Source organism: Festucalex cinctus, chromosome 1 (assembly GCF_051991245.1).
Source record: "Festucalex cinctus isolate MCC-2025b chromosome 1, RoL_Fcin_1.0, whole genome shotgun sequence".
NCBI lineage: Eukaryota > Metazoa > Chordata > Actinopteri > Syngnathiformes > Syngnathidae > Festucalex > Festucalex cinctus.
In genome coordinates, this window is record NC_135411.1 from 64,019,576 (window position 1) to 64,031,656 (window position 12,081).

Here is a 12,081-nt window from a genome sequence, read left to right on the forward strand (position 1 = left end):
CCCCCAGCTGTTTTGAGCCAGCGTCATGCTAACCATAGCCTAGGGCTGGGCGATATATCGATATAAAAATTATATCGATATATTTTTAAACGGGATATGGAATTAGGCCATTTCGTCTATATCGATATAGTTAAACTTGACTTGTGTGCTCCGCTTCTGCTCTACTCATTGCCCCGTGCGGCCCCAAAGTCGGAAGCACAAGTATTTTTGACGCAGCCCACACGTCGCAAACCGAACCGGAAACAAACTGATGTGCAAAAACAGTCCCGCCTCTTCCGTGGCATATACCCCATTGGACAGATTGTCATTTTTGATAAATCTTGTCACATTGCTAATGATATTTTGTTACACAACTATTTGAGGCTACAGTCACTGCACTGGTGTTCAACAACAAAATAAAATGTTACTCACTGAAATATCATTACTTTCCAGCATTTCAATCACACACGCCAAGCAGAGTTGCGGCCCCCCTCCATCTACAGGCCCCAGATGCCCGCTCCATCTTGGGTCGTGCCTGAAGTGAATCTTGTCATATATAATCTCCTCGCTTGCCATTTTGGTGATGTCACATTCTATATCACACAAACAAAAACAAACAAAAACAAAAAATCAATGAATCATAATCTGGAAAATAATTGTAAGTGTTGCATTAACAGCAGATGAACTATTATGTTTAACTATTGTTAATTAGCTGCAATGAATCCAATGGATCTAAAGCTAATACCACTAGCTGACTGCTGCCTGTCTTTGTGTTATTAAGTTATGTTTTTCCTGTTCTATGTTACTACAATTCCTTAACCTTGACGACATTTACAATATTTAATAATAATATTACATTACCTTTCTCTAACAGCAGCAACAAGCCTTGTCTAATAATGGTAATGCTAGCTGGCTAACAACGAGTACGCAAACGCCTCCGTTTGTTTGTTTTTTTAACCCAAAACTTTATTGATTCGAATCTGAGTGACCAAAGTCGCGTGTACATGAAAATACCACATGGATTATTCAAACATCCATTAATTTTCTTAGCAAACATTTAAAAGTAAATTATAAATAGGTCTCTAACACTTTAGTATAGACTTAAAATTCATAGAAAGTAATAACTATAGTTAAGAGATAAAGAATATGAAGTATACTCTGAAGTATACTGAAGTATAACTCATTAATTCAGAATTGGAACAATAAAGCAATTACGGTATGTTAATAATCAAGCGCTTGAAAAAAAATAAAAGCAAACTGTCGAATTTTTGTTTTTTATGAAGGCTACTTTTGACACTTCCACAACAACAAAATGCAACACAACTAACATGTTAACATGTAATCTACCTTGTTTAAAACACCTTTTTTTTTTTTATACAACAGTGCTCTCGCTTGTCTCTTAAATTTCATACTAAAAATATACAATCAATTATGTATATCCATATGGAGATGTAAACAAGTTGTTAGTGTAAAAATCAGTTCGATCTCACTATATGCAACCTCTCCGAATGCATTTTTATTGTGCAGGAAGTGGTCACAGCTTGTAGCAGCTAGATAAAAAGGTCACTGAGACAATATTTGGAATACTTTATTTGCGCTTCAACAGAATCAATCTGTCATCCTGGCCACAGTAATAGAAATATGTTTTGTGGGCAACGAAGCAAGAAGATGCATGGATTCAGCTGGCATCCAAACACACAAAACGAGTGTACAAACGGATGGCTTTACTGTCACTATGTTTGTTTGATGTGTGCCACTTCCTGTTGTGCAACATCAGACGGCTTTCATCTCTTTGCAGTCACCTCCAGTACATTTTATCACATCATCACTCTCAAAGTGCACATTATTAGATTCAGTTTTACACCGACGTTTATGTAGTCATTTGACCATTTGTCTGAGAAATGTGTTTTTATGAATATGTAGAAATGCCAGTTTGTAAACATACAATATAAATGTAAATACATGTGTCCAATTAAAATACAATAACTGTATTACTAATAAGAAATACATATAATAATGAACAATAACTCCACAATACAGTAGTCAAATTTGACACAGAGCTTTTTGCAGATGACATAATGCTAGCCGGAGAAGGGCGGGCTGGCCCATCCAGTAGGAGGGGTCATAGGCGTGTGCTCCAACCACTGAGATGCATTCAGGTGGATGCACCCACGGAGAGGAAAAGTTCTGAGTTCACTCACGTCTATGGACAATATCTGATCAAAAGATGGTTATTCCTATTAAAGGATCATGTTGAAGCAACAACTTGGAAACTAAATGATGTGAAGGTAAGCATGACAACTACATCTTGTGCTTTTCACATTCTGACCATTTTTCCCTTTTTTTTTTTTTTTTAATAGCAGCTTTTTAAATAGCCGTTTAGATTGAACTGGATGTGATGTTCCTTTAATGATCTTTTCTGTCTTGCATTCTATTTGCAAACATTATTCCAACTGAAACAACTATCATCGTAACAGGTACTTAAAGGAAATGGTTATAATGTTGAAACCACATCAATGTCATTTCTACAGCTTTCACTTGTATGCCAACAGTAATGCTTTGGTACATGCCTTGCTGATCAGTTCGCATATGGTCCAGTAAATGAACAGAATGCAAAACATAATACTTGTATTATGTTACGCAACAATTTTTAATAGGACATTGTATTATGATACAGTATAAAGTTTGAATACTATAATGGCATGTTATTGCATTGGCTCCATCTTAAGAGCTACAAAAGCGCCCTCCCTTTTCCTTTAAATGACTAGCTATGTCGATTGTTAGCCAGCTGAGCTGCACTCCATTTGTTTATAGACTAGTGTAGGTGTGTTTGGAGAGTTTAAATTCGTTTTACATTTAGGTGAATGTTCTACATTATTAATGTAATCATTTTTTCATTCATTCATTCATTCAAATTTACATGAGCACATATAAGTTACATAAAATAATACATCTATTCATGGGGGATTATAGAGATGAAAACCCAATTCAAACATTTCCGAACTCAACCTCCATAATGTGGTTTTGACAACCCATGCAACATGTAAGCCCCTCTGAGACGGAAAAAATACACAGCCTGTTACCACAGCTGAGATGCAACAGAATCTCACATGCAAAACCACAAAGGCCTTATGATGTGTATTTGTCATGAGTCGTTGCTGCTCCTTTCTATGTGCGCATTAATGCACTATTCATGTCAGTGCTGTACTCTGAAGCACAATTTACGTACATCTTTTTCTATTCCCAGATCCTTTGCCTTCACTTATCTGTGATGCCTCAAAGCTAATCCCCCTCTCCCACTTGCCTCATCAGCACTTTAAAGCTGATGTAATGCATAATAAACAAACAGATAATTATACCAATAACAGTGGTTGTTATTATTCCCGCTTGCTGTCACATGCCCACATCCTGGCAGGTGCAGGTACTCTCTAAGCAGGTACTGTCCGTTGTGGATCCCTGACAGAATTAGCATCATGAGGGCAAAAACCTTCATACTCTGTTCTCAGATTGCACTAACAGAGAGATGTATTCTTTCACACGTGGACAGAGTAAAACTGGAGGAAATGGTGACAAAGCATCTACTTTTGAGTCTCAGTTGCAAGATGTAAAATCACTCCAAAATAAAGTCTACAAAACAACACAGAAAACAGACAATACTTTAGGACAAAGTTCTGATTGTAACAAATGCAATACAGTATTGGCTGGTATGCACTGGAGATACGAATAATGAATATCAGTCACTGCTAGACAGAGTACGTATGGCTCAATGAAAGGGAGCTAGTGGGATATTAAGGTTAAAAGGTAAAGTACAATAGAGCTGGACAAGGTGAAGAAGTTCAAGTACCTGGAAATGCAGGGATCAACTGTTCATATCAATGAGGCGTGTGGAAAAAGAGGTGTAGTGCAGGCAGGACGAAGTGGGTGAAATGAAAAGTGATCTGTGCCGGAAGAGCCCCAGCTAAAGTGAAATTTACATGACGGTAGTGAGACCGGCCTTGAAAACAGTAAGATTCTCTTTGAGAGTGACGAGGATGGATAATGTCAGGAATGAGCTCATCAGATGCACCCTAAAAATGGATTGGTCAAAAATACCGAAAAAAAAAAAAAAAGTTAAATTTGACCAATCTAGCTGGTTGTTATTTGTTTGACAGATCATTTTGTTAAAACAACCACTCTAGAATAGGAGGTGTTTTCAACCAATATATATTGGTGATTGGGCCAACTGATACAAATTAGTCATTGTGACCAAGATATTGGTTAATCTGTGTTAGAGTGAGGTTGACATTTTTTCAGGAATCCCATGGGACACGGGAAGTGGGGCGAAATTCATTCTCTGCATTTGACCCATCCCCTGAGGGAGCAGTGAGCAGCAGCAGGGGCTGCGCTCGGTAATCATTTGCTGATCTAACCCCCCAACCCCAACCCATAATGCTCAAGCAGGGAGGCAAATGTGTCCCATTTTTATAGTGTTTGGTATGACCCGGCCAAGGACTGAACCTACAACCTCCCAGTCTATTGGAAGACACTCTACCTCTAAGCCACAGAGCTGGTCACACAGATCTATCTAGACTCCATTTTTAAACTCCATTATTTTTAATATAACGGAATTGGTAGCTGACTAGTTAGCACGTCCGTCTCCCAGTGCTGAGGACACAAGATCGAGTCCTGGCTTCGGCCTACCTGGGTGGAGTTTGCATGTTCTCCCCGTGCCTGTGTGGGTCTTCTCCGGGTACTCTCCGGGTCTCCTCCCACATTCCAAAGACATGCATGGCAGGTTAATTGGGCGCTCGAAATTGTCCCTGGGTGTGCTTGTGAGTGTGTGGGGATGTTCGTCTATGTGTCCCCTGCAATTGGCTGGCAACCAGTTCAGGGTGTACCCCGCCTACTGCCCGAAGCCGGCTGGGAAAGGCTCCACCACCCCCGCGACTGGCACAAAAAAAAAAAAAATCAGCTCTGACATTTTGACATAGGCCCGCCAGCCCCGTCCGCCCAACTCTTGCCTAACATGTAGTTCTGCCACTGATTTTTATTGATGATGTTTCAGTTTGCTATCTGTGTTTGAAATGGGTTAATGGACTGCCCCTTCTAAATTGTGGACCAGTCTCTTGTGGTAAAATGTAGGAAAATAATAATTAAATAGCACTGCATCTGCCCCAAAAGAGGTCATCCCACCAGGCATCTGCCCTGTATGCCAGATGGCCAGTCCAGCCCTGCTTGTGAGTGTGAGTGTTCGTGGTTGTTCGTATGCGTGCCCTGCGATTGGCTGGCAACCAGTTCAAGGTGTACCCCGCCAACTTCCTGAAGCCGGCTGGGATAGGCTCCGGCACCCCCACGATCCTTGTGAGTAGTAAGCGGTTAAGAAAATGGATGGATGGATGGACATATTGTAATCACATAATTAATAACTACATTTAGAATACAATACATTGATACAATAAATATATTTCCAATTGATCTATCTAGAATTACTTTCTATTGTAACCAATTTCATTGGATGTTTGGCTAAACAAAAACATTGGTATGCCTGTAACCACCCGAAATGGTCAATGTCTAACCAATCTGTTGGTTAATCAAGTAAATATGAGCTTAACCTACTAGATTAGTAGTTTTTTTTTACCGACCCATTTTTAGAGTCTGAACCACACAGATACACATATATTTTATGATAGACGAATCTGTCCAAGACTGTCCGTATATCTCATTTGTATTCTTCTCTTTATTTCTTACCTCTTTGACTCATCTTTCCTTGCATTTTTCTCATTTTCTCCAAGATTCTTTTTCTCACTTATACTCACTTCTTCATCTGTCTCCCCCCTCCCAGTCCTCTAAGGTTGGGTGTCCTAATAACTCCTAACGATGAACTAAAAATTGATCTGCTCCTCCACCATCTTCACTCTTGCCACCTTCTGTCTTTCTGTCCCCACTTTGCTTCTTCTCCTGCTTTGTCATGTCTGTATCCATGAGGAACCCACCCCATCGGCGGCGCTCTTTGGGTCCTGTTTCACCCAAGCGGATCTATAGAAACCTGTCAGTCAGGCTAAGGGGAGGAGAGTCATCCGTCGCCGGTGGAGCAGACACACCCAAGAGGCTTGGAAAATCTGCAGATGCTGTAAGATATTTATCTTTATTTTTTGGGGTGATCGCTGTGTGTTATTACCTGCCCTCTAGAGAAGATACTCAGATTTACGGAATGGTTTGACCATTAGTATCTGACTCTGCCTTAACCATATAAAATCGAATGTTGATTTAATCATAGTGGTGGTAAATAGAGTCAAAATCATTGAAACTGTCAATGTTTAAATACTCTCTGATAAAGTTTTTGCCCTTACCCAACCACCTACGTAACTTTGACCGTATGCCATCTTCTTGTTGCCCCATTAGTACAAGACCTTGTGGGATGCGGTGGAGAATGAAGACACATTGGCCGTGCAAAGTCTGCTGTCCCGAATCCACAATAACTATGGAGGAGGAGCAGGAGGAGGAGGAGGAGGAGGAAGCCTGTGGGAACGAGGAGAAAAGAAAGACAGAGACTGGGTGAAAGAGCGGGAGAGGGGTGTGAACAGAGTGAGCGAACAGGGCCTTGTCCCCCTGGATGTGGCTGCCCTTACCCACAATTCACCTCTGCTACATGTGCTGGTAAAGGCTGGAGCTAGGCATAACCCTATTTGTAAGTACACAGTTTAAAAACAGTCATGGTGGTGTTTAGAAGACGTAATATTCAATTCAACATTTTTATTTCATTCTTTAAAAAATAAATGGAAGGGGACAAGAGAAGTGAAGTTGTAGTATTAGCCCCTGATCAAAAAAGAAAAAAAAAACTAAATTAAATAAAAATGAAAAAATAACAATAATAGTAATAATAATCAGCACAAAATAAATGCCATTAAGCAGTCAAGATACTATCATGGTAACAAAATGATTCAAGAGCATGACCTTGTTATATATATATATATATATATATATATATATATATATTTCCAGTAATTGAGCTTTTATACATTTTAAAAAAAAATATGAATGGACTGAGATAATTTAGTTTTATAATCCAGATTGTTCCATAAACTGACCTTGATTTGAAATACATCATTCTTTTTGTTTTGTTCTGTATTTAGCTTTGGAAAATGTATAAAAATGTATTAATTTGTACTCACTTTCCCCTTTTTTAAAATTTGATTTGCATGTTAATTATTGAAATTTCATGATCGGATTTATACATTGTTTTAAAGCAGGTGAACTCCATCAGTTCATTGAATTTTAAAGTTGTTAGTTGGATTAGTGTGGTCTCTGTATCCACTTCCAGACATGACACAAGTAGCACATTTCTGTAAAAGAAAAATGGGTTCAGTGTAGGTTTTGCAGGCACACCCCCACACTTCAATGCAATAGGTCAGGTATGGAACAATTAATGAATTATATAACATAGTCACAAGTACTTACCGGCAATAAAGTGAGCCTCACAAACCCGTAAGCATCAGCCGGAACGCAGGTTTTGAGCTTCAAGTTATACCCTCCCGGCTCAAAGCCATTCCTTTCCCTTTTCGTGGCTCCGTTCGGTTGGAAAAAAAAATAAATAAAAAAATTATCAGGCCCCTGATAGGTCGTACAATTGATGGCACAAAAATAATTAACCATCTGCTTCTCTTAATCCTCATCCAAATGTACAAAAACCGTTGAACTCCATGTAAAAGACATTGCTTCTTGCCACACAAGTCTCCCATGATGCAACGCGCGAACATAAACAAAACGTCACACAGGATCCCCCTATTGAGAGCTCCTTTGATAGCATGTTGTGTGTTCACAGCAACAGCTTCCAAATGCAAACACCACACCTAGAATGGACTCCAGACCTTTTAATTGCATATTTGATGACAGGTTAATGAAGGCAGGGCCCAGGTTTTTGTTTTTTGTTTTTGTTTTTTTGCAGCCTTCTGAGTCAATTGTCGAATTACTTTTGGTCCCCTGAAAAAGAGACAGCTACATTTTAAAGAGCTATAATTTCTAAACCCTTGCTCCAATTGATGAGAGTCTGCACTTTAATTATATATTGATTATTTGATTGTATCTTGAATATGTTTTTGTCAACAGCTAAAATAACAAAACTTGTGTCACTGTCCAAATATTTTTTGGGCCAAACTGTATGTGTCCCAGATTTTCTATGATGTAATGTTTTATTGACAGTACTACTGGTATGTTAAAATTCAATGCGTGAACCCATATTTAAAATGACAATTTGGTCTTTCTCTTTGTATGGCATGACTGCTAGTGTGCAAGCCAGAAGAATGGGCCGTAAAGCTTGATGATCTTGTGACACTGGCGAAAGAAAGGGTGGATGAGAGGAAGCAGGAGTTCTTGAAGAAGGCAGGGGCAGGGTCTCAAGCGCAAGCTGATGTCCATAGACAAATCAGACTCTGGAGCCTCAGATTGCAACTTTACTGCCGGATGAAGGAGAATTTCTACCACACAGGTCAGTGGTCTGATGAGAATTTTAGCCATTGCATGTGTTTTCATTTTTTTTTTTTATTCTCTCAAAATGCCATAAGTCCATGTTTTATCCTTACAACAATGCTTCCTCTGTATGAGCACCTGCCTTTTCTGTTATTGCTTTCCTCTTAGAAGCAATTACCTGACAGTTTTATGGGCATGTTGTTACAGAATAATCATGTCAGGCTCAACTTGATGCAGTAAAACGAAGCTTTTTTTTTTCCCAATAGGAAACAACATAATGAAATGCTAAAATTCTGCGTTTTTATTTATGTTTTAGTTTTTATCTGAAATCAAATCTTTCCACTCTTGGGCAAACACTATTCAGAATAGTGAAAACCCGCTCAGATGGAAGAATTTGTCTGGAGGCTATTGCCTAGGTTACCATAATAATATGGTGATAACATTTTTTTTTTTTTTTTTTTTTTAACTGTGGGGCATAATAATCCTCAATAGGCCAGCTCCCACAGTGCCAATTAAGATTATGTGGTGTTTTTTCAATGTTGAGCCATGCAATTTATTTTGCTAAGTAGGCTTATGCACAGTTGGGTCAATTTAACAAAAACCACTGTTAGCCCCATTTTCATAGAGAGACGCACATGCTCTTGCCGTAAAAACTGACAAATCTTAACTTTCGTGCTGGGATAAGTCTAGTTTACCACGTTTTCTATTACATGCTCCATGCACCTGGCAATTTTTGATGACAGAAAGTAAACTAGACTTTAGACTAGATGAAACAAGGTCTAAGTTGTGGCGCAGGTTGTGTAGGGTCATTTTGCTGGATTTGATCCAGGCGCAGGCAGGCAGATTCTGCGGAGTGTGTATGTGATGGATGCCATCGTATGTGATTCATAAATATGATATTAACGTGTATCAAACCCTCTGTATCACTGTAGAAGTCAATTCATTGGATGTATGATAATTATCATCTTTAATTTATTTTTAGAAGCATCCCCCCTGACTGCGGCACAACTTGTGTGTGTGAGATAGTGAGGGCGGGGGTGCTGTCGCACACAGACGCACGATTGGGGGTAGAAAGTGGTGTCCAAGTACCCACTTCAAAGCTGCCAACTTTATACTGTATCATCTGCAAGTGGAGATGTTGCAGTTTCTTATCAACGTACTTTGCAAGCGCCGATCTCCTGCACAGACTCCAGAAACTCCACTATGCTCATGCTATGTAGACCGTGCACCTCTCCTACACTGAACTTAAAGGGAACTAGAAGAGCCACCTTGATTGGCCAGGAATCAAGTCGTCAGTCTTCCGTCCCATGACAGCGCAAATGACAATTGTAATTGCGCTCGTCTACGAAAATTCCAAAGGAAAGAAAACACCATCTATGAGCTCAGTTAGACTGCAATTTGCACAAGATGCGTGCTGGGCATGAAAATACCATACAATTCTGCAGTACATTATGCCATTTCAATATTACTAATTTTAAACACTTGTCTTGTGTATGTTTGAAATATTTTCTCCAGAACTCCCAGGTCCTCCCAGTCAAGTGTCCATTCTGGTGACAAGCACATCTTCTCTGTTTGTGGCAATCAAAGAGCTGGAAGGTGACTGCATGGGGCTCATCACTTGCTACAAGGGTACGTATTCAAAGAAAACATTTTACAGTGATTTTTAAAAAAAAATTTTACAAATTGATACATTTTTGAATGATTGCAGAGAGAGTCAACAAAATTCTGGTCTGACTGAATAGGAAGTAACTGTAATTTGGGGTTTGGCAACAGCAATTAATTTAAATGTCTTAAGAATAATCAACTTTTGGCAAAATCTTTATTAAAACAGTAATATTATGTAAATTCAGATGACCTGTACTTTGAGGAACATTTTAAATGTTGATGTTTGTTTAATGAAACAAAAATGGTCTCCTCCCACATTCCAAAGACATGCATGGCAGGTTAATTGGGTGCTCCGAATTGTCCCTAGCTGTGCTTGTGAGTGTGGATGGTTGTTCGTCTCTGTGTGCCCTGCGATTGGCTGGCAACCAGTCCAGGGTGTCCCCCGCCTACTGCCCAGAGCCAGCTGAGATAGGCACCAGCAACCCCGCGACCCTTGTGAGGTATAAGCGGTCAAGAAGATGGATGGATGGATGGATGGATGAATATTTTTGTTTTTTTTTCCTAGTTTTTTTTTTTATTTCCGCGGCTGATTGTCGAGGCATTTTGTTCAGGCCAACCACATTTCTCATTCATTTGTTGATGCTCAGATCTGGCTGTTGATCGCAGTCTCGTTACTCGTACCTTTGGTCTTTTCTCCCAGCAAATTCCAGGGAGGGCTAATTGACGATTTGCAGGCTACATCCATTCTTATGGAGCTAACTAACTGTCTGTTAGTTTGCTCCTATCCACTGTTTTGAAACGCTGATAAAGGGATTTCATTCTATTGTCAATTTACCTCCACATACACTTCAAGGAATGGAAAGGGGCACTATCTTGCATAAGACCGTAGGTATCTTAAATTGAATCAGTGCAGCCAAAGCAAACACTACTAAAGAAGGACAATAGACTGTTGGAATGGCACGATACACGTCACTACACTAAATTAATATTCATGAGTCTTAGCGAGGGGATCAAACCCGGCGGGCCAGTCATGCTAGATGCATGTAAACAGTCCACAAATGAGATGTCTACTGAGATAAACCTACTAAAATTCTGTCCAAGGATGATGTCCTTGATGCCAAATTCACTGGTAGATACGTTAAAGAACATATTGTTAAATTGAATGAAGAAATGGTTTTGAGTGTAGATGCTATCAACCTACGCAGCTGACACTGACACATTCTCCAGTTTCAACTAGTTATCCTTTACCACCATATTCCCTGTCCCTATACCTCAGTTCTTTCAATTATTTTATCCTGAAAGGCGGTAAAGAAGACAAGTCCGAACAACAGTGGCAAAACCATTTTTACATTTTTCCGCGTCATTCATTATAGACCCTTCCAGCTGACATCACTTTTTAGCTCCCGCGCCGCCTCCTGGAGGGCAAACATCCCATAACAAATGAATGTAGAGAGCTTGATTTTCGGCGAGCGTTTTCGTTAAAAGGTAGGAAATAAGTCAAGTGTCACAAGAGAAAATCCCAAGTAGGACACTACATTACTGCGACTCATTGAAACTAGTTGTTTGGAGCCGCCAGCTACAAAAAAAAAAAAAAAAAAAAAAAATAATAAAAAAAAAAAAAATGGAGTTTGTTGGAAGGCAAAGTGGAAGTGGACGCTTATGTTGTTTTTGGTTGAAACAGTACGTCGATCACTACTTTCATGGTGTAAATTGTCATTCATTAAATCGTTTGTGTCCGTATATACTTGTCTTGCTGTATATCGAAGTCTTTAAGCTATCTTAGCTTGCTAGCTGCTAACAAACTGATCGCACGCTTTACAACACATTCTTCAGTACAGTTCAAGCCCGAGTTAAAGTGTTATTTGTGATAATTGTGTTAAATTGTTAACCTTTTGTTCAAAATTACTTGAATACTTGTGCAAAAAAACATATGAATGATTGTTTCACTAAAGATAATATGGCACATTCATCACATCTGCCTCAAATTTACAATCAGAGGTTAATGTTATGACCCACTGTATATGAAAAAGAGAAAAACTACCTGATATAAAA

At 39.2% G+C, this 12,081-nt stretch overlaps 2 protein-coding genes across 7 annotated transcripts in view; one reads left to right on the forward strand and one right to left on the reverse strand.

The window, feature by feature from the left end:
- mei1 (meiotic double-stranded break formation protein 1) overlaps window positions 1-919 on the reverse strand; it is a 58,682-nt gene extending 57,763 nt beyond the window's left edge. For 2 of the 3 annotated variants that reach the window (XM_077501638.1, XM_077501630.1), the window contains exons 1-2: window positions 841-919; window positions 412-572 (exon numbers count right to left, since the gene is read on the reverse strand). In XM_077501638.1, the coding sequence (XP_077357764.1) occupies window positions 412-555 (144 nt within the window). In that variant the 5' untranslated portion in view covers window positions 556-572; window positions 841-919. Of the gene's footprint in view, window positions 1-411; window positions 573-840 lie in introns of those variants that run through there. The other variant, XM_077501643.1, reaches the window with a different exon arrangement.
- Window positions 1-12,081, forward strand: part of LOC144004488 (ankyrin repeat and fibronectin type-III domain-containing protein 1) — a 28,121-nt gene that overhangs the window by 1,427 nt on the left and 14,613 nt on the right. The window contains exons 2-6 of one of the 4 annotated variants that reach the window (XM_077501657.1): window positions 2,050-2,267; window positions 5,751-6,088; window positions 6,361-6,646; window positions 8,243-8,443; window positions 9,940-10,053. In XM_077501657.1, coding sequence (XP_077357783.1) covers window positions 5,927-6,088; window positions 6,361-6,646; window positions 8,243-8,443; window positions 9,940-10,053 — 763 coding nt within the window. In that variant the 5' untranslated portion in view covers window positions 2,050-2,267; window positions 5,751-5,926. Of the gene's footprint in view, window positions 1-1,856; window positions 2,268-2,305; window positions 6,089-6,360; window positions 6,647-8,242; window positions 8,444-9,939; window positions 10,054-12,081 lie in introns of those variants that run through there. The other 3 variants (XM_077501648.1, XM_077501667.1, XM_077501676.1) reach the window with 3 other exon arrangements.